This window comes from Mobula hypostoma, chromosome 9 (genome assembly GCF_963921235.1).
Source record: "Mobula hypostoma chromosome 9, sMobHyp1.1, whole genome shotgun sequence".
Classification (NCBI taxonomy): domain Eukaryota; kingdom Metazoa; phylum Chordata; class Chondrichthyes; order Myliobatiformes; family Myliobatidae; genus Mobula; species Mobula hypostoma.
The window spans coordinates 107705547-107729035 of record NC_086105.1 but is presented as its reverse complement, the minus strand read 5'-3'; the positions used below and the strand labels follow the sequence as shown (position 1 = coordinate 107729035).

The 23489-nt window shown below is 41.1% G+C and overlaps 1 protein-coding gene across 3 annotated transcripts; it reads right to left on the bottom strand.

Annotated features, from left to right (window-relative positions):
- Nucleotides 1–1383: 1383 nt before the first annotated feature.
- LOC134351350 (QRFP-like peptide receptor) lies at nt 1384–4961 on the bottom strand. 3 transcript variants are annotated; one of them, XM_063057425.1, is made up of 2 exons: nt 4805–4961; nt 1384–3603 (listed from the first exon to the last, which is right to left on the bottom strand). In XM_063057425.1, the coding sequence occupies exon 2, from the start codon at nt 3530–3532 to the stop codon at nt 2186–2188; it is 1347 nt and encodes a 448-aa protein (XP_062913495.1). In that variant the 5' UTR covers nt 3533–3603; nt 4805–4961; the 3' UTR covers nt 1384–2185. The 3 variants fall into 3 exon arrangements, with proteins under 3 accessions (XP_062913495.1, XP_062913493.1, XP_062913494.1); XM_063057423.1 differs by lacking the exon at nt 4805–4961 and adding an exon at nt 3984–4188; XM_063057424.1 differs by lacking the exon at nt 4805–4961 and adding an exon at nt 3711–3830.
- Nucleotides 4962–23489: the final 18528 nt, after the last annotated feature.

Below are 23489 nucleotides of genomic sequence, written 5' to 3'. Positions count from 1 at the left end.
CATAGGGATTCAACAAAGATACACAAAAGAATTTCATATCCTTTCAGAAAGGAGAGAAAGAGACAGAGAAAACAAAAAAATCTAACTACAGAATGAAAGAGAAAGAAACAAACAGAAAGAGCCAGTATTTAGAAGAATGCAAGGGGAATCTCATTGAAACCTACCAAAGGATGTGGAGAGGATGTTTCCTATGTTGGGGGTATCCAGATCAAGAGGGCACAGCCTCAAAGCTGAGGGGTGACCTTTTAGAACAGAGGTAAGGACGAATTCTTTTAGCCAGATGGTTGTGAATCTGTGGAATGTTCTGCCACAGACTGCACTAGAGTACCAAGTCCATGGGTATACTTAAGGCAGAAGTTGATAGTTTCGTGATTGGTCAGGGCATCAACGGATATGACGAGAAGGTAGGTATACGAGATTGAGTGGGATCCAGAATCAGCCATGATGGAATGGTGGAGCAGACTCGATGGGCTGAATGGGCTAATTCTGCACCTGTCTTGTAGTGTTAAAGAGAAAAGCATAAGCATAAAAGGTCACCTTTTTGTCCATAAGGTAAAGGGTTAGAAATATTAATCATCAGAGGCACTGGCTAGATTTGCTATCATTTTATTTAACATATTGTAGGTTTGGAAAGGAGATATAAAGGGGTTTTCCACAATTTCAAACCAACTTGATATTTTCTAATGGTTATGGTTTAAACTTCCCTAATGAGAATTCCTACCAATAATTGTAATAAGTACCAACAAACCTATTGATTTAGAAATTTATGGGCAAAGTCAACATTTCATAAGCAATTACAATAAAATGGTCATGATACTAAAGTGACATTTCAGTTCAGGCATAAATTTAATCAGTACTGAGCTTCCCTTAAGGGCATGCCTGGCTTTTTACTTCTGTGACCAACACTCTGAAAGTGAAAGTCATTTTGTGCTAAACACTCATTGCTAGATATACCATTCTCTGCAATATACGGGTACAAACAAAAAGATCAATATTACCAAAACAGTGAGACATGAAACAAGGGTGGGAATATTAATAAAAGGGGAAACTCATCCAAGTTTTGTATTTCCAATAATTATCCATGAAATAATTACCCATTCCAATAATTGTTGAAAATTAGTCGTTGAAATTATTCAGCATTACAGTCCCCCCCCCATTCCCCCCCCCACCCCAAGACAATATTTATGACATTAATTCATCTGGGTGAGTTTACATATTGAATCTGGGATCTATAGATTCAAAGCTGTGCATCAGTACTCAAGAGCAGTGAGGGAGAAACAATGCATATTAATTAATCTAAATGCAAATTGCCCCTTTTTAAGGACATTTAGAAATGTAAGAGCAACAGAGGTGATCAATCCAGCTCTAAGTGAAAGCCAGACTGCATAATCAATGCAAGATAAAACACCTGCTTCAGAAAGATAGAATTTAATAAACTTGCAAGTTGTTAATATATCCATTATTGATATGAATCACTGTGGTGGTCAAGCTGTGTGAATTTAACTGAATCCTAGTCTTTTCTTATACTTACTGAGTATCTGAGGTGTCAGTATGAACTGGGCCAAACAGAGACATAATCCTGAGTCCAATACTGTAGTACATTGTTCCAGGATCTGCAGACTTTCTCTTATTTGTCAATAGTGCACTGAATTGCTTAATCTCTCCTCATACAGTAGCACAGGAACAATAATTAATTCCATTTTCATGGATAGGATTAAAAAGTTGTTTACTTTCTGACTTGTCATGTATGATTTTGTGCTGTGAAGTGTGTATTTCCATGCATTAAGAATTTATATGATGCTTTTTTAAGGTCATGGGCATATGGATGATAACTGTGCAGAGTAATGCTTGAATGATGGCCATATTTGGGAGAAAATGGCCTTCTTGCCCTGACGCAAATCTGGTCTATCAGGTCAGAAAGAGGAAATATATACATAGAAGCACATATATAAGTAAGGACTAATATGGTTAATCATGGATGATGTTGGGTATTCCGAGATATGAATGATGAATTTACATATGTCACAATCTTTGGCTTTATGTAACTCTGTATGGTTATGCAGAGGCTATCTAACAAAGCCAATTATTTACAACTTGGTCGGATTCAAGATATTGTTAAAATAAAGGTGACAGCACTGGATTAATTAGTGACAAGGTGTTAATTCCACAGTATATCATAGAATATCTACTTATTGTTCTTTCTGTCATTTTTGTCAGCTTCAAGAGTATGTTTTGGAACTGGCTTGCATGTGCTCAATGATGTCTCACAAATGCCGCGGGCTGAAAAACAATCCTTAAACTTCCCCTCCTTCGTCTCAATAAATTTGAATTCTTTTGTTGTTGTCTGACAAGATTCTTTGTAGGAAAGAAGTTTAGGGATGGATGACCTCGTGGAGCTTTCAGATAAAGAATAATTGAAGAGAGAAATCAGTGTTCTTCTATATTTACTCTTTATTTCCTTGGCTGATCTGTACAGGTCCCCAACAAAACAATAGCAAATTGGATTTAGGGAAGAATTAGTGAGACCAAGCCATTGAGCAAATGGTCGAAAATTCATGATCCACTCTGAAGATGTCTCATTCTCCTTTGGAGCATCTTCGGAGTTGAAATCTATCCATATATCTACCATATAGAAGGGTAACCATGAAAGGGCAAACAGAAGCACCAAAGCAACCACCATCTTGGCAATCTTTTTGCGGATTTTCAATCTTGAAGCTGGAAGGGCTTGGTTCCTGGTATCACACTCTTTAAAGTGACTGGATGTGCTCCATAGTCTACGCCAAGTAAGAAAGCAAATCACTAGGTTAAATAGCACAGGCAAACCATAAAGAGCGCAGAAGAGGATAAAGTTGTATGCTTGTTTCAACTTGACTTGGGACCAAACTTCACTGCAAAATGGAACCCCAAAAGTGGGGTCAATCTCTTTTAACTTGTTCATAAATATAAGAGGCATGCAGATACCAGATGAGAGCAGCCACACGACGAAAATGGTCCAGAATATTTTTCTCCAGGTGAAGAATGATCTAGCGTTTAATGGGTTGTGGACATTATAGTACCTGTTCACACTTATAACGGTGATGCTGAGGACGCTGGCTGAGACAGACACGGCCTGGGTGAAAGGTGCCGCTCTGCACATAAAGTCGCCATAAATCCAGGCTTTATAGATTTGATAACCTAGAGTTGTGGGCATGCAAACGCAGACCACCATCAGATCACAGATGGCAAGGTTTATTAGCAAACTGCGAGTGGCACTCACCCCGGATATCCTGGTATTCCTTTTGCTGGTCAGTACTTTGATAGACATAACATTCCCAACGAAGCCAACAATGAAAGATATAATGTACATTACCGTCAGGGCGATTGTGGAGGGCTCGTGGATGGTTAATAGAATATTCTCCAAATTGCTGAGGTCTTCGTGCACGTAGAAGGAAAAATTGTTTCGCACTAGATGTTCCATCACTGGGAAATGTGCATAGGTAATAATCTTTGAAGAATTCATTTTCCTCTTGGGCGAGATCTTCATAGGCAGCATGTTGGAGAGACAAACTTCGCCGGTGTTTTAGTTCCTTTTGTGGTTACGTCACAGGTGCGCTGATACATCTTCTAAACAAACAAACGAACAGACAAACAAACAAAAGAAGAACAGTGGTTTACTTTAAACAGATTTTTACCAAACAAAAAAATCCTTACTGATAGTTACAATCTCTTACGGGTTTAAACGCTTTCCGGCTGCGTCTTTCAGTTGGTGATGTGCGGTGCTGAAAGAACAGCGACATAGCCCAACAGTCGCTGATCCGAGCAATTGTAGGATCCACTCAACATTGCAGATTCAACGAATGCAATGTAAACTTCATAGTGCTTCCCCCTTTCAGCGTCAACAGCCAGAAACTAATATCTCCGTGCGCTCTTTTTCACTTTTTACGCTCTAAATTTGGAAAATTCGTTTTACAGTAAATTCATTTTGTCATGGCTCGCCTTCTTACCATTTGATCGGACATATTTCAACCCTTTTCCCTTTCTCGATTGCTTTGCAGTTCCGATTCACAGAGGTTGTATCACGTTTCTGATTTGCTCCTTGTGGCTTTTCGCTCTCTTTTCTCTCAGCTTTACTTCTCTCTCTCTCTCTCTCTCTCTCTCTCTCTCTCTCTCTCTCTCTCTCCCCCTCCCTCTCTCTCTCTCTATCACTCTCTTGCTTTTTCTCTCTCTCGCACTTGCTCTTTCTCTCTCTTTCTCTCTCACTCACTCACTCTCCGCACTCCCTGATTTACTTTTCACTCTAACTCATCCCTGTTTCGGACTGAATAGAGATGTTCACTGCCTGCATTCTCTCTCTTTGTCTGCTCCTTGTCTATTAGATGTTGCTTCTGGATTTCTCGCCCTCTTTCTCTCCGTGTGTTGTTCTTCGCCTCATCTAATTATCCACTCAAAGGGTGAATAAAATAAAAAAAAACATAATCTTTAGCCCAGACAAAAGGGTCGGAAGTTCAGCCCAAATCTTGTGCTCACAGCGAGAGGGCTGACACCTGCAGCCTCGGGTCTTTGCCAACACACTTCGTCAGGACGAGCTGTTGACAGTCGCCATCGAGATGAAAGAGCGCGATGCAACTCCAGGCAGTAACCGTACAATTCGGTAACTTTTCTGAAGAGATTCTGTGTCAAGACTGGGCTGCGAATGGCGAGTGGTCCCTGCCGTGGATGGCTGATGCGCTGCGGATGAAAGGCAACCTTGTCCCTCTGCGCTGTGTCTCGGCCACACACCCGCCACAATGCCCCCCCCCCCTCACACTCGCCTGTAGTAACGCACCTGCGGGCAGCCGAAGGTACAAGAGTTCGGCGTTTACTGCCGGCTGAACAGAAGACACGTTGTTGATGCGGGCGGGCGGGATGCGATGGTTCTAACCATTTCCCAAATTGTCAGAGTCAGTTGAGTCTCCCGTATGGGTCGCACAACCGGGATTAAAATCTCACTGCCGACTTGACTCATTACCGGGGGTGTGGACACTGTGCACTCATCCACTGATTGTTAGGTGAGTCTTTGAAGCAAATCACTGAAATACTGTAAAGTACTTGTAGAATAGAGGTGAAGAGCTCCTTGATATCCCTTTGCTACCACAACTGAGGTCTGAGAGACCTATATGCCCGCTCTCGCGGCTGCAAAATCCTTCAAGGAAGGAGTCAGTGCAGTCTGTCTGAATTCATTTCTATTTAAACAATTAATTGACACGCAAAAAAAGCCTTGCGTTGTCCTAATCAATCCCTGATACTCTAGGCATTTTCACCATATTTTGCTGGGACACAGAGGAGGGACATTTCAGCCCACTGGCTCTACAATGACTCACAGAAAAGCAGCGTTCTCCACCAAATTTCGCTGTAATGTTCCCTTTTCCCCCTAAGATGTTACATGAATAATAGAATGGGTTGCAAGGGAGTGTGATGCCTACAGCCTGTTAAATGGAGGGAAACATATTTTCATATACTTTCATATAAGGTATTCTCCTATCAGATTCCTTCTTCTCCTGCCTTTATCTTTCCAGTTCACCTGGCTTCAACTATCACCTTCCAGCTATCGACTTCCCTCTCCCCCAACCTTTTTATTCTGGTGTTTCCCCCTCCCTTTTCAGTCCCAAAGAAGGGTCTCAGCCCGAAACATTGACTGTTTATTCATTTCCATAGATGTTGTCTAACCTGATGAGTTCCTCCAGCATTCTGTGTGTGCTGTTTAAGATATTTTCATGTTTGGCAGTAGTTGTTAAATCTATGTAAGGATTCAAGGCAATGGCACAATAAACTACAATAGAAAGCCTATGGGGCTGAGAAGTGTGGAGAACTGGGCATGGCTACTGGAAGGCTTGGGATTTGGGAGCTGAGACCAGTCAGTTAATATTTAATAAGCAGTTCCTGTCAAATTACTGTCATCGTCTTTAATTTGTCTCTCAGAATCTGTCAAAATTCAAATGTAAGGTCATTTTCAGAAGTGCTGATCCTGTATCTTTCTCTACAGAGGCTATCTGTACTGCTGAAAACTTCCAACATTATTATTTCTTATTAGCCTGAATACCTATTTTGTCAATAGACTAGAAATTTTCTCTGTATTTTTAAAAAAACTATTGCACATTCTGCCCTCGTGAAGCAAGAACATGCAGATTATCCTGTATTCTGTAAAATTTGACCATAAGACCAGAAGATATAGGAGCAGAAGTAGGCCATACAGCCGATCGAGTCTGTTCTGCCATTCAGTCATGGGCTGATCCAATTCTTCCAGTCATCCCCATTCCCCTGCTTCTCCCCATGCCCTTTGATGCCCTGGCTAGTCAAGAACCTATCTATCTCTGCTTTAAATGCATCCAATAACTTGGCCTCCACAGCTGCTCGTGGCAACAAATTCCACAGATTAACCACCCTCTGACTAAAGTAATTTCTCTGCATCTCTGTTCTAAATAGATGTTCTTCAATCCTGAAGTTGTGTCCTCTTGTCCTAGAATCCCCTGCCATGGGAAATGACTTTGCCATATCTAATCTGTTTAGGTCTTATAACATTCGGATTGTTTCTATGAGATTCCCCCTCATTCTCCTGAACTACAGGGAATACAGCCCAAGAGCTGCTAGATGTTCCTCATACAGTAACCCTTTCATTCCTGGAATCATTCTCGTGAATCTTCTCCGAACCCTCTCCAATGTCAGTGTATCCTTTCTAAAATAAGGAGCCCAAAATTGCACACAATACTCCAAGTGTGGTCTCACAGGTGCCTTATAGAGCCTCAGCATCACATCCCTGCTCTTTTATTCTATACCTCCAGAAATGAATGCCAACATTGCATCCGCCTTCTTCTCCACCAACTCAAGCTGGAGGTTAACCTTTAGGGTATCCTGCACAAGGACTCCCAAGTCCCTTTACATCTTTGCATTTTGAATTCTCTCCCCATCTAAATAATAGTCTGCCCGTTTATTTCTTTCACCAAAGTGCATGACCATACTCTTTCCAACATTGTATTTCATTTGCCACTTCTTTGCCTATTCCCCTAAACTATCTAAGTCTCTCTGCAGGCTCTCTGTTTCCTCAACACTACTCATTCCTCCACTTACCTTTGTATCATTGGCAAATGTAGCTACAAATCCATTAATCCCATAGTTGAAATCATTGACATACATTGTAAAAAGCAGAAGTCCCAACACCAATCCCTGTGGAACTCCACTGATAACTGGCAGCCAAGCAGAATAGGATCCCTCTATTCCCACCCTTTGTTTTCTGCCGATCAACCAATGCTCCACTCGTGCTACTAATTCCTGTGTAATTCCATGGGCTTTTATCTTGCTAAGCAGCCTCACGTGCGACACCTTGTCAAAGGCCTTCTGAAAATCCAAGTACACCACATCTACTGCATCTCCTTTGTCTACCCTGCTGGTAATTTCCTCAAAAAATTGCAGTATGTTAGTCAGGCTGGATTTTCCTTTCAGGAAACCATGCTGGCTTGGGCCTATCTTGTCATGTGCCTCCAGGTACTCTGTAATCTCATCCCTAACAATTGATTCCACCAACTTCCCAACACTGATGTCAGGCTAACAAGTCTATAGTTTCCTTTCTGTTGCCTCCCATTCTTCTTAAATAGCGGAGTAACATTTGCAATTTTCCAGTCATCCAGTACAATGTCAGAATCTGTCACTTGAAAGATCATTGTTAATGCCTCGGCAATCTTTCCAGCTACTTCCTACAGAACCCGAGGGTGCATTCCACCAGGTCCAGGAGATTTATCCACCCTCAGACCATTTGGACAAAATAATTATAACTGTACACCAGAGGTATGAATTTTGAAGAAATATGTTTTTAAATAATCAAGAAAGATGCTGCAGAGAGATGTAGGTAGGTTAAGGGCAGGTATTTGGCAATTAAAATACAACATTGATAAATATGAGGAAGGAAGAATAAAAGACCAGATTGTTATTTAAATGGTGAAATATTGCAGTGTGCTGTTGTGCAGAGGGACTTCATAGTGCTTGTCCATAAATTAGAAATGGTTGGTTTGCAGGCAGGTGGAACGTTGCTTCATTGCCAGGGATTGTATTTAAGGGCAAGGATGTTATGCTGCAATTGTACGGGATACTGGTGAGGTCACACCTGAAGCATTGCTTGCAGTTCTGGTCTCCTTACTTGAGGAAAGACATACTGATCTTGGAGGCAGTACAGAGGAGGCTCACCAGCATGATTCTGGAGATGAGGGCTTTAGCCAATGAAGAGAGATTGAGTCGTCTGTGACTGGAATTCAGATGAACGACAAGGGATATTATAGAAAGATATAATAGAAGGAATAGAAAAGATAGAGGTAGAAAAATTGTTTCCACTGGTAAATGAGACTAAAACTAGGGGACATAGTTTTAAGATAGAGATAAGAGAGTAGTGAGTCAGGGAATTCTCTGTTTAGGGAAGCTGTGGAGGCTACCTCATTAAAGACACATTTAGATAGATTTTTGCCTAGCAGGGGAATTAATTAGGAAAAGGGCAGGCAGATGGAGCTGAGTCCATGGCCAGATCAGTCACAATCCTCTTAAATAGTGTAACAGGATCAACAGGCCAAATAAACAACAGGAATTCTGCAGATGCTGGAAATTCAAGCAACATACATCAAAGTTGCTGGTGAACGCAGCAGGCCAAGCAGCATCTATAGGAAGAGGTACAGTCGACGTTTCAGGCCGAGACCCTTCGTCAGGACTAACTGAAGGAAGAGTGAGTAAGGGATTTGAAAGCTGGAGGGGGAGGGGGAGATGCAAAATGATAGGAGAAGACAGGAGGGGGAGGGATGGAGCCGAGAGCTGGACAGGTGATAGGCAGAAGGGGATACGAGAGGATCATGGGACAGGAGGTCCGGGAAGAAAGACGGGGGGGGGGTGACCCAGAGGATGGGCAAGAGGTATATTCAGAGGGACAGAGGGAGAAAAAGGAGAGCGAGAGAAAGAATGTGTGCATTAAAAAGAGTAACAGATGGGGTACGAGGGGGAGGTGGGGCCTAGCGGAAGTTAGAGAAGTCAATGTTCATGCCATCAGGTTGGAGGCTACCCAGACGGAATATAAGGTGTTGTTCCTCCAACCTGAGTGTGGCTTCATCTTTACAGTAGAGGAGGCCGTGGATAGACATGTCAGAATGGGAATGGGATGTGGAATTAAAATGTGTGGCCACTGGGAGATCCTGCTTTCTCTGGCGGACAGAGCGTAGATGTTCAGCAAAGCGGTCTCCCAGTCTGCGTCGGGTCTCACCAATATATAAAAGGCCACATCGGGAGCACCGGACGCAGTATATCACCCCAGTCGACTCACAGGTGAAGTGATGCCTCACCTGGAAGGACTGTTTGGGGCCCTGAATGGTGGTAAGGGAGGAAGTGTAAGGGCATGTGTAGCACTTGTGTATAAACAGGCCAAATAGTCTACTCTGCTCCTTTTTTTTATACTATACATTAATAAGCTTGTAATGGGCTACAGGGTAGTGCCCAGATACTAGAAAATTATTCAGTAAATTATACCTCCAACAAGGTCAACCAACGAAGATTTTAATGAAGTCTTTTATTAACTTTCACCAAGAGCTGGAGGACAACAGATGGCTTTTAGAAAGTAAATTAGTTGTAAGTGGAAATAGAAAAGAAATAATTCAAATGTTTGGGAATTGTAGGCCAACCCCAGGCAAGAAGCATGATCAATTTTACAGAAGTCTGAATTTGATTGTGTCAATAATTCATAAAAACACAAATTACTCAATATAGTAACCATACCTGTATAGTATTGTATTGAATGACATTAAAACCACATACAACATAAGATTATAGAAACTCATTGATCTGTAGAGGGGTCCACATGTTGGATGGTCATGACACCGGGCCAGCTATAGTATCTTTGGAAGGAAAAATGTGATCTTACAGGAACCTTGACCAAGTCTGGATAGGACAAAGGGTCTTTAATCTGAGACATTAAATCTGTTTCCTTTTCCATTAATAGAGCCTCATCATTTTTGCTTTTATTTCAGCTTTCTAGCATTTGCTGAACTTTGATTTTCCATAACCAAGTCTTGCCACATAAGAACATGATACTACAAATAACGTAAATGTGGTCACTGATTTTTCAATGTTAGGTTATTGCTACTACAAGGGAAATAATTATAAGTCTTCGATGAATGATCAAGAGTTCTGTATAAATTCCATCATGGTGGCTGCACATTTTGAATTAGGTTTGTTAAGTAATCTGGAATAAAAAAAAATGATCATGGGATTGTATGGTAGTTCAAAATCCCATCTGAACACTAATCCTTTTTAGGAAAGAAAATCTGCCAGCCTGAGTTAGTCTGATATGTATTTCAGACATGTGGAGGAGGTGGGTGGGAGGCATTGATGGGAGAGGTTTTGACAGGAGCATAATCTATAACAAATCTATAAGCAACGCAGTAGCGAAGCTAGTAGAGCCTCCCAGTTTCAGAGGCCTAAGTTTATCAGGGCCTTAGAAGGTCCCTGTGTGGAGTTTTAATGATGTTCTTTGATTTCTTATGTTGCATCTGTTGCTTTGTTTCCTTCCAAAGACATGTGGGTTGCTAGGTTAATTGGCTATTGTAAATTGCCCCCAGTCTGTAAGTGAGCAATGAATCTTCAGGGAATTATTACAAATGCAGATTAGTTTAAATGGATGGTTGATGATCAGCATTGACCCAGTGGGCTGAAGGGCCTGATTTTCTGCTGTTTTTCTCTATGTCTCTGTCTATAATTATTGTCTTAGAAATAACTAAACGTTTAAGAATGAGATGAAGAGAACTTTCAGAATCTGAATCTATGGAGTTCTCTACACAAGAGAGCAGTGGTTTTTATTTATTTATTTATTTACTTATTTATTGAGATAGAGTGCGGATTAAGCCACAGCACCCAGAAATCCCCCAAATTTAATCTTAACCTGATGATGGAACAATTTACACTGACCAATTAACCTACCGACTGGTACGTCTTTGGACTGTAGGAGGAAACTAGAGCACCCGAAGGACCCCCATGAGGCCACAGGGAGAACGTAGAAACTCCTTGCAGGCAGTGGTTGGTATTGAACCCAGGTCACCTGTACTGTAAAACCTAACCACTAGGCTACTGTGTCTCCTAAAGGAATTAACCTGAGACATTTGGCAATTTCAAGGATTGAGATTTATTGATTTTCTTTGGACGTAAGAGTAAACAAGGGAATGAGAATCAGACAGGAAATGGAGAGTGCTAGAAACTGCAGAAATTTGTGCACACAGTTCAGCACACCATAAAAACCATCCACACCGCCATGGACTCTGATTTATACTTCTCACTGCCTCAGTAAAATTGCCAACATAATCAAAGACTACACCTAACATAGTCATTTTTTCTACTTCCTTCTCCCATTGGACAGACGGTACGAATGCCTGGAAGCACACCCCATCCGGTTCAAAGGCAGCTTCTATCCTGTTGTTCTAAGACCATTAAATGGTCCTTCAATACAATAAGGTGGACTCTTGATTTCATAATCTATGGTGTTATGGCCTTGCACCTTGTTTTCCTGCATCCACTTTCTCTGTAACAGTAGCACTTTATTCTGCACTATGTTATTAAATTCTCTTGTGCGACCTGAATGCACTGATGTGATGAAATGATCTGTATTGGTGACTTTCAAAATAAAGTTTTTCACTGTAACTCAGTACATGTGACAAGAATAAACTAATAATAATAATAATAAACAAGCAATAAAGTGTTAGTCAATGAGTAGATCAGCCACAAACACTGAAGGCACAGCAGACTCAAGAACCCGAAAGGTCAACTCCTGTTCTTATTTTACTATATCATAAATCTTGTAAAGTCTGGATTTTGTTTTTGCAAGGACACTGTGACTATTACTTCTACCAGAACCTTCATAAGTAGTTGCATCTATGATTGGTAGGTTGCTGATACTAAGATAATTCTGGATGGATCTTTGGATCATACTTATACCTTATACTTTATTGTCGCCAAACAATTGATACTAGAACGTACAATCATCATAGCGATATTCGATTCTGCGCTTCCCGCTCCCTGGATTACAAATCGATAGTAAATATTAAAAATTTAAATTATAAATCATAAATAGAAAACAGAAAAATAGAAAGTAAGGTAGTGCAAAAAAACCGAGAGGCAGGTCTGGATATTTGGAGGGTACGGCCCAGATCCGGGTCAGGATCCCTTCAGCAGTCTTATCACAGTTGGAAAGAAGCTGTTCCCAAATCTGGCCAAATGAGTCTTCAAGCTCCTGAGCCTTCTCCCGGAGGGAAGAGGGACGAAAAGTGTGTTGGCTGGGTGGGTCGTGTCCTTGATTATCCTGGCAGCACTGCTCTGACAGCGTGCGGTGTAAAGTGAGTCCAAGGACGGAAGATTGGTTTGTGTGATGTGCTGCACCGTGTTCCACGATCTTCTGCAGCTTCTTCTGGTCTTGGACAGGACAACTTCCATACCAGGTTGTGATGCACCCTAGAAGAATGCTTTCTACGATGCATCTATAAAAATTAGTGAGGGTTTTAGGGGACAGGCCAAATTTCTTCAGTTTTCTCAGGAAGGAAAGGCGCTGGCGGGCCTTCTTGGCAGTGGACTCATCTCTCCACTGTTGAGCCAGTGTAGCTTGAGCATGTCTCATTTATCAAATGCACAATGACAAATTGCCACTGTTTTTAGGTAGTAACTCCAAAACCTGAAGCCTCTACCATCTAAATGACAAGGTTAGGAGGCACACAATATCACTAACCAAAAGTTTCCCTCCAATATCCTAATTTAGAAATATATTATCTTTCCTCCATCATCCTTTCAATAGCAAGTATCTCCCAACACCTTTACTTCAACAGACTGCAATTCAAGTGGACAGCTTAGTCCTATCTTCTGGACAATTGGCAATGAATATTGACCCTGCCAGTGATGTCCATGTTCCATGGATGAATTAATAAAAAACCATTGATATGATGCCATACTTCATTAAACTGAGTGATAGACAGCTAATGCTATATTTAAGAGTGGAACAGTTCAAATGCTTTGGGGCTTGAACTGACCTGTGGATGGGAAACATAAGATTTTGAGAATGGGTTGCAGAAATTACCCAAAAGTAAGGTGTTCATTCACTGTATTAACTTCTTCTGATACATGGTTATGTGCAAGATTTTCTGGTTTGGATACTTGGAAGAAAATTAATTGACCGTCCAGAACTCTCTGGAGATTTGCACTCTTCCTAAGCTAAGCAACAAAAATCAAAATTTCATGACATAGTCATTGACAGTAACTTTCTGAATATGGTTGGAAGGTCATATCTTGGAGTTTGCCCTGTCACATTATGACTAAACGTTTTTGCTAGATTCAGTAATTTTACTCTCAACAATATCCTTATTTTGCAACTGAATGATGAAATATTTACATCCTTCTGTACTTGTGCCAACGTGCAATACAGCATGTGTATATTAGGTATTTAAATTTGCCCCTGCACATTTCCTGGAATGCCAATATATTATTTATATTAATAGTTTTCTTTTTATATAATTTTAAATGTTCATTAACACATATTACCATATCAAGGGCTCTTGAGTGACAGTGTCATTTGCTTGAAGCTCATTTTATTTCTTTGTCACTTGTAAATTTTTATCCTACCCACTTCTGTCCTAATTATACATGGGTGGTAATTAGCCTTATACAAAATTATAAAGGGGTAGTAACAATCCACAGCTTTCTTTGCATCCTCCTCTTTTCCTTACTAGTCAATGAAATGGGCTCTAATTCATTATCGCTTGATATGTAGCTTTGCCCATGCAGCATTTAAGTTAATATTGCCTGGATATTTAGTGTCTCTTATATGCCAAAACACTCAATATGGCATTTTTTTTCTACAGCAGAATTGTGTTGCTCACTTTACTGACAAAGACTGAAGAGTAGATGATTAGGTATTACACCTGAATTAAGTATTGTGTAAGAGTCCAACAACAGGAGCTCCTTCATGAATTGAAGTTCCTGTGGCTTTCCAGTTATACACACAAGCAGTCACTGTTGTAATGTAAGAGATGTGGTAGCAATTTGGACTGAGGAAGGTCCAATGATCATCATTGTGACAGTATCCAAGTAATATTCTTTTAGTTAGTTGCTGGAAGAGTTATTGCTGAGCAATGTGCTGGGGATAGCTATGTTGCTTTTCCTCAGAATACTGATATGGCATCTTTTAAGTCTTCCTAAAAGAACAAGCCAGGGCTGATCAATCCAAGGTTACATCAATAGGTAACTACTCTGTCAATGCAGTACGTCTTCAGTACTGGCCTGGAACATCAGCCTCGATTTAATTGTTTCAGTCTCTGGAGTACAAGTTTAAACCACAACATTTGGGTCCCACTACTGTGCTATGACTGAAAGAAAGAACTTTGAACTATAAGTAACTGAAGTTTTGGTTTTAAAGTCACATGGTAAGACATATTGGGCGTATACAATTCCGGCTTCACTGGTGCTTTAAGGAGCTTCACTTTCACTTCCTTGGCTCCAGTTTAGGCTAATGCACCAATTCTCTCCAACATGCTATTTCCTTGAATTAACTTTTATTTATATTATTATCAAACTTGGATTCCTGGACAGCTGTTGTCATGAGATCAAATTGCCTTATCTGTTTTAGATAGCTAACAATATAAAATTGATTTTGTAATAATTTTGGCTCTTCAAGATGAAATGCATTTATCAATATTGAATATTCCCCTCCCTCTTGCTTATTAAAATAAAATTTGTGATTTTCCATTTCAAATCCTCCTTCCTATGCATTGCCCAAAGTATGACATAGTCACTGAAATATACACGCAGTGGCTACTTTATTAGGTACACCTGTACATCTACTTGTTAATGCAAATATCTAATCAACCAATTGCGTGGCAACAACTCAGTGCATTAAAAGCATGCAGGCATGGTCAAGAGGTTCAGTTGTTGTTCAGACCAAACATCGGAATGGAGAAAAAAAAGAGTGATCTAAGTGATTTTGACTGTGGAGCCAGACGGGAGGTTTGAGTATCTCAGAAACTGCTGATCTCCTGGGATTTTCTGCACTACAGAGAATGGTATGAAAAACAGAAAAAAACATCCAGTGACCAGCAGTTCGGTGGGGAAATATGACTTATTAATGAGCGAGGTCAGAGGAGAATGGCCAGACTGGTTCAAGCTGACAGGAAGGTGACTGTAACTCAAATAACCATGTTTTCTCTGAATACACATGTCAAACCTTGAAGTGGATGGGCTACGGCAATGGAAGACCATGAGCATACACTGAGTGGCCACTTCATTAGGTACAGGAGGTAGCTAATAAAGTAGCCACTGAGGCTAAATATTACACTAAATCCTGGCAACACACACAAAATACTGGAAAATCAGCAGGCCAGGCAGCATCTACGGGAAAGAGTGCAGTCGACGTTTCAGGCTGAGACCCTTCATCAGGACCGGTGAAGGGTCTTGGCCCAAAATGTTGACTGTTTATTCTTTTCCACTGCTGCTGCCTAGCCTACTGCGGTCCTCCAACATTTTGTGTTTGTTGCTTGGATTTCCAACATCTGCAGATGTTCTCATCTTTGCGACACGAAATCCTTGTCAGGATTGTTTATGAATAGTTATCCAATTTCACATTATTTTCTTTGCAGAGAGTATGCTCGGGAACAAGTGGGATGATTTAGTTGGAGAACAGTGTGAGCTTATGATAGGGAGGAAGAGATCCGAAGAAGTACTGTAGCTTCTTGGTCATTATCCTAAAACCTGTCTTCTTTACCGAAGCATTCTTGTGAGCCATTGTAAAATGTTTAACATTATCAAATTGCAGTCATCTGCACAATGCCTACTCTCATCCATACTCAGAAAATGCCAGCAAATTTATTTCACAAGGTGCCAACCAAAATCTTCTGAATAGATTAAAATTTACTTCAAGTGCTCCTATTAGACATGCTTGAATTGCTCTGAATATGGTTCCCATCATAAAATGTAGAGTTAGCAAGCTTATAATTCCCATGATCATTGCTTCTGTCATTTGAAAGCTTTGAACAGGATTATCTTGCCTCCAAATTTGCTGATCACAGTTTCTGTGCTCAATAAGCTTTGTAATATTTCTGGCACAATTTACCCACTTCTGCCCTAATTTCTGCAAGTACCCTTGGATCCATTCCATTGGCTCCTGTTGTCTTATGAATATTCAAATACACCAGCTCCCTAATGATCATTTCATTGCTAACCCCTAATTTCTTGGGCAACATGAGTGTACCTCCTGCTGCTCCAATTACATGAATCAGACACTTTCTGTAATTAAAACTGTTATCAAATCACCATTTCATCTTTCTGTAACACTGCTACTTCCCTGCTATTATACTTTCTTCTTCTTAAAGCACTCATTTATTTCTGCATTTTTAACAACTGTTCTCCCAACTTCACCTAAGTCCAGAGTTAACTCCTTTATTCATATTCAGTTTTGTAATCGTTATGCATTGCAATACAAATCCAATCACTTGTGATTGTGCTGTATTTATCACAAATTTGAAGTCATTAATTTTAAGTAATACCAATAAGGTCCAATTGTCCAAAATGTTTGTTACATTTTTCCTCCTATAAGTGTTTTAGAAAAGCTATTTCCCATTCATTGTATATCGATCTGTTCAAACTCTTTCAATTTTCTCTGACAATTTTATTATTGGGTTTTGCTTTTATACATTGCCATGTTTTCCATTCTCCTGCTCTATGTGGTCAGAGTTCATCAGCCTATAAGTAGGGAAGTCTTGTTCAACCTTTGTAAAATATTGGGGCCAATGTCATCTGGAGTTTATTTATTTATTTTTTTTAGTGATAGAGTGTGGTGTGGGCCCTTCGAGCCACGTCACCCCAGCAACTCCTGACAAACACAATCAAACTTAACCTAATCACGCAACAATTTTAAATGACAATTAACCTATCTGCTACGTGATTGGACTGTGGGAGGAAACCAGAGCACCTGGGGAAAACCCCACTTTCCCCCAGGAGGATGTACAGAATCCTTACAGTCAACACCAGAATTGAACTCTGAACTCTGGAACACCCCAAGCTGTAATAGAGTCACGCTAACTGCTACACTACATGGTGGCTAATACTAGAATATTGTATAATTTGTAGTTCTCTTCCAGATACACTTACATAAAATCTATGTAAATGAACACACATAGCCTCTCTCTCACAGACACACGAGCATATTGTTAGATTTGCATAAATACTCTGAATGCCGGAAATATAAAAAATACTTAGTGTTGGATGTAATAGCATTGTGCTAACCACTACAATACCGTGAGTTGTGTGTTCATTTCCAGTTGCACCATTATAGGGAGATTGTGGTGGAACTGGAGAGGCCCCAGAGATTTACAGGAAAGAATTTTGAGATTACAATTCCGTGGATAGTTTGGAGAGGCCTGGGCAATTTTCTTTTGAGAAGGATGAGGGTTTTTCCAAAAAAGTTCAGCAACTCTTATTTTTTATGGATTACAGTCTTACAAAATAGTCACTATCACAGTTTTCCGTGACGTAAAGCCATATCATCTGTGCATGTGTCAAGTTAAGTAAATAGAAAAAATAGCTTTTATGTTTATTTACTTACTTTTTTTCCTCACAAAAGAATTCATATACGTAAATTCTTACTACGTGCTCATATTTTCTGGAAGTAATTTGTGAATTCCATGAGGACAAATTTCCATTTGGAATTGTGGTAACATATGGATTACTGTACATTTGATGAAGAGGGTCTACATTGAGTGGATAGTGGATAGTTCCTTTTGCAGGAGGAGAATTAAAAATGAATGAGGAAATGCATTTTTATACAGTATGTGCTTAGAAACTGCTACACCAGCTTGTGGATGTGGTGACTTGCTTCCATTTTGTTTTCAAGAGGGAATTGGACCTACTGTCATAGAACATTACAACACAGAAGCAGGCCATTTGGCCCATCTAGTCTGTGCTGAACTGTTAATCTGCCTAGTCTCATTGACCTGCACTCAGACCATAGCCCTGTGATCCTTGTACCTATCCAAATTTCTCTTACATGTTATAATCGAACCTGCATTCCCCACTTGCATTCACAGCTCATTCCACACTTTCACCGCCCTCTAAGTAAAGAAGTTCCCCTTCATGTTCCAATTAAACATTTCACCTTTCACCCTTAACACACAAACCTCTAATTGTAATCTCACCCAAACTCAGTGCAAAAAACCTGCTTGTATTTACCCTATCGTAACACTCTGTAAGGTTTCCCTGCTATTGTCATAGTTTTTCTGTAGTAGCAGTGTCTGGGTTACGACTAGAGAAAATGGGGCTTTGGAATGTGCACCATCCAATGAGAGGCGTGTTGCTTCTTTCTTGTGGGTCTGAGAGAAGGTATTCATGAGGCTTTTGTTTGGTGGAAGATGGAGAAAGAAGATGCCAGAATGGGGAAGTCATAGACTGCAGGATGGAGCGGACTTGGAATGGGGTCAGGAGTTAATGATGCTCAGGGAAATCGATGGAGAACAAACAGATGGGAAAACAGTGAGCTCTAACGTTGCACATTAGACTGTTTCGTGAGAATGGGCCTTTTTTCTTTTTTATTTTCTTTACTAACCCTATAGTCAAATTACGAATGATAAAGCTCAGTCATTTAATTGCATATTGTGTACTGTTTGTTATTTCGTGGTACTGATTTGTAACAGGAGAACACATCACGCAGCATCTACCCAGGCAAGATTTCTCAAGTTTGGCCGGGCCAGAGGCTGTCTTCCCCTAGATTAAGCTGCTAGCCAAACCTGAGGGTTACACTATCTATACCCCTCATTGTTTTGCATACCTCTATCAAATCTCCTCCCAATCTTCTTGGAAACTAAGTCCTAATGTTTTCTACTGTTCCTTATAACTCAGCTCCTCAAATCCTGGCAACAACCTTATAAATTTTCACTCCACTTTTTCAATCTTACTTACATCTTTCCTGTAAGTCTGTAGGTAGGTGAACAATAGTGGACACATACTCCAAATATTCAACAATGTCTTACACAATTTCAACATAACATCCCAACTCCTCTATTCAATACATTGATTTATGAAGGCCATTATGCCAAAATATTTCCTTACAACCCTATCTACCCGTGACACCAATTTCAAGGGATTTCGAGGGATTATGGATCTGTATTCCAGGTCTCTCCATTCTACCACATGCCTCAGTACTCCACCACTCACTGTCTAAGACCTATCCTGGTTGGTTACTCAGTACTCCACCGCTCACTGTGTAAGACCTATCCTGGTTGGTTACTCAGTACTCCACCACTCACTGTGTAAGACCTATCCTGGTTGGCTACTCAATACTCCACCACTCACTGTGTAAGGCCTATTCTGATTGGTTCTCCCAAAGGGCAGCACCTTGCACTTGTCTGCATTAAATTCCATCTGCCATTTTTCAGCCCATTTTTCCAGCTGGTCCAGACCCCATTGCAAGCTTTCATAGTCTTCCTCGCTGTCCACTACACCCTCAGTCTTGTTGTCATCCACAAAGTTGCTGATACAGTTAACCAGATTATCATCCAGATCATTGATATAGTTAACAAACAACAATAGATCCAGCACAGGGCACAACACTAGTCACAGGCAGAGAGGCAACCATTTACAACCACTCTCTGGCTTCTTCTTTGAAGCCAATGTCTAATCCAATTTACTACCTCATCTTGATTGCCAAGTGACTGATCCTTCTTGACTAACGTCCCAGGTGGGACCTTGTCAACAGCCCTGCTAAAGTCCATGTAGACAATATCCACTGACTTTCCTTCATCAACTTTACTAGTAACTTCCTCGGAAACACTATAAGATTGGTTAGACATGATTTACCATGCACAAAGCTATGTTGACTATTCCTTATCAGTCTCTGTCTATCCAAATACTTGTATATCTGGTCCCTTAGAATGCCATCCAATAACTTTCCAATTACTGATGTCAGGCTCAGAGGCCTAAAATATCCTGGCTTATTTTAGAGTCTTTCTTAAACAACTGAACAATAGCTTTCCTATAATCCTCTGGCGCCTCTCCCGTGGCTAACAATGTTTAATATATGTTTGCTAGGGCCTCTACAATTTCTGCATTAGCCTTCCACAGAGTCTGAGGGAACACTTAATCAGGGCCCTGGGGATTTTTCCACTCTAGTTTACCTCAATACAGCAGACACCTCTTCTTCTGTAATCTGTACATGGTCCATGACATCGCTGCTGCATTGCCTCACATCTATCAAGCTTATGTCCATCTCCTGAGTAAGTACAGATGCAAAAAGTCCATTTATAATTTCCCCCATCTATTTCAGCTGCATGCATAGATTACCAGGGTTTTGTCCCTTGCAACACACATAAAAGTTGCTGGTGAACGCAGCATCTGCAGATTTCCTCATGTTTGCGTTTTGTCCCTTGCTATCCTTTTGTTCTTAACATATCTGTAGAAGCCCATAAGATTTTCCTTCACCTTGTCTGTGAGAGCAACCTCATGTACTCTTTTAGCTCTCCTAATGTCCTTCTTTAGTGTTTTCTTGCATTTCTTATACTCCTCAAGTACCTCATTTGTTCCTGCCTGCCAATACCTGCTATGCATCTCCTTTTTGTTTTAACCAGGACCTCAATATCTCTGGAAAGCCAAGCTGCATAAACCTGTTATCTTGCCTTTTATTCTGAAGGGAACATACATACTCTGCACTCTCAAAATTTCACTTTTGAAGGCCTCCCACTTACTAAGTACACCTTTGCCAGAAAACAACCTATCCCAAACTACACTTACCAGGTGCTTTCTGGTACAATCGAAATTACCCTTTCTACAATTTAGAATATCAAACTGTGGACAAGACCTGTCTTTTTCTATAACTACCTTGAACTAATTGCATTATGTTCACAAGATGCAAAGTGTTCCCCTACACAAACTTCTGTCAGCTGCCCTGTCTCATTCCCTAATAGGAGATCTAGTATCGTACTCTCTCTGGTTGAGACCTCAATGTATTGATTAAGGAAACTTTCCTGAACACATTTGACAAACTCTTTCCCATCCAGCCCTTTACAGTATGGGAGTCCCAGTCAATATGTAGAAAGTTAAAATCACAACCTTATATTTCTTGCAACAATCTGGAATCTCTCTACAAATTTGCTCTTCTAAATCCTGCACACTGTTGGGTGATCTATAACATAATTCCATTAATGTGGTCATACCTTTCTTATTCCTCTGTTCTACTCATAAGACCTCACTAGACGAGCTCTCCGATATGTCCTGACTGAGCACTGCCGTGACATTTTCCCTGACTTGTAATGCCAACCTTCCCCCTTTTAATCCCTCCCACTCTATCATATCTGTAAAAACAGAACCCTAAAACATTGAGCTGCCAGTCCTGCCCCTCCTGTAAACAAGTCACACTAATGGCTGCAACTTCATAATTCCATGCTGATCCATGCCTTAAGCTCATCCACAGTACCCCCTGCATTGAAATATACTCAGCTTAGAACATTAGCCCCACCATGCTTAAACTTTTGATTCCTGGCATTGTATGTAGGCTTATCAACGTCTTTCTCCACAACTACTCCACTACCTGTTTTGGCCCTCTGGTTCCCATATTCTGCAACTCTAGTTTAACCAACACCCCCACCCCCATGCAGCATGTGGCCACATGTTGGGCATGTGGCCAAGTGGTTAAGGCATTCATCTAGTTATCTCAAGGTCGCTTGTTCGAACCTCAGCTGTGGCGGCATGTTTGTGCCCTTGAGCAAGGCACTTAATCACACATTGCTGTAGTGTCTGTGCAAGGAGTGGCGCCCCACATAGACTTCCAATCTGCATAAAGATGCCCGAAGCAGGCCTCTCATGGTCTGAGTCGACGTTCTCCCCTTCCCCCTTCCCCCTCCCCTCCCCTCCACCCCCCCACCCCCCATGTAGCACTAGCAAACCTTCCTGTTTGGATATTAGTCCTGCTTTTGTTCAGGTACATTCCATCTTTTCCGTACAGGTCCCACCTTCTCTGGAAGAGAGCCCAATGATCCAAAAACCTGAAGCCCTCCCTTCTGCACCAACTCCTTAGCCACGAGTTAAACTGTATGACCTTCCTACTCCTGGCCTCACTACCACGTGGCATGGGTTGCAACCCTGAGATCACAACCATGGTGATCCTCTATTTTAATTTAGCACCTAGCTCCTGGAGTTCATTTTGCACGACCTCGTCACCCAGCCATTCCATGTCATTGGTACCGACGTGGACCATGACCTCTAGCTGCTCACCCTCCCATTTAAGAATGCTGTGGAACTGGTCCAAGGTATTTCTGACCCTGGCACCCAGCAGGCAATAAACTATCCGTGAATCCTGTTCTCATCCACAGAACCTCCTTTCTGTTCTCCTAACCAGCAAACTCCTATCACTACATCTCACCTCTTCTCCTTCCTTCCTTTCTGAGCCAGAGATCCAGACTCAATGCCAGAGACCTGTTCACTGCAGCTTCAACATGGTAGGTAACTCCACCCCCCCCCCACCAACGATATCCAAAGCAGTATACTTATTATTGAGGAAAACGGCCATTGAAGTACTCTGCACTGGCTGCCTATTCCCTTTCCATCTCCTGACAGTCCCCCAGGTACATGCTTCCTTCAATTTAGGGGTGATTACCTCCTTGTAGCACCTATCTGTCACCTCCTCATTCTCCCTTACGAACTGAGTCATCGAGCTGCAGCTCCAGTTCCTTAACGTGGTCTCTAAGGAGCTGTAGCTCAGGGCACTTCATGCAGCTGTATTTATCAAGGAGACTGGAGGTCTCCCAAAGATCCCACATCTCACACAAGGAACATATCACTAACTCTGGACTCATTCTCAGTGCACTAGCTATATACTAACAGAGAGAAAAAAAACTTACTGGAAATTTACTTAGAGCCTGTACCTGTGCTTACCTAAGCCTGTTGAGCCAAAGCCAGACCATTCTAATGCAGCCCCACTCCAACCATGGTCACTCAGCTTCTGCCTCCTTTTCCTTTAGTAGCTTTCTCTTTATTGGCTCACTCCTGACAAGACTTGCAGCTTTCAAGTGGCTCCGCCCTGCAAGGTGTCGCTCTCTCACTCGCTACTTCACAGCAATGACATCAACATTCGATGAGGAAAAATTTGAAAGACCTTGGAGAAGGGATGGGGGGATGAACTGAGAGATAGCATTGATTCAATAGAATGAATGGCCTTCTGTGGTGAAACTATTCAATGATTTCATGGTTGTGCACAGGTTAAAATATAAAAACTTTTCTTTTTCCACATTTAAATCTTTTTTTAAGGTTAGAAAATTAAATTACAGATGCTGAAAACTTTAAAAAAAACAGAACATGCTGCACTTACCTAGCAGGTCAGGATGCATCTGTGGGAAGAGAAACAAAATGAATGTTTCAATTCAAAGACCCTTTGGCAAAATTCAGTTGTCTTCAATCTGAAAGATTAATTTTGTTTCTATTCACAGAGAAGCAGCCCGCAG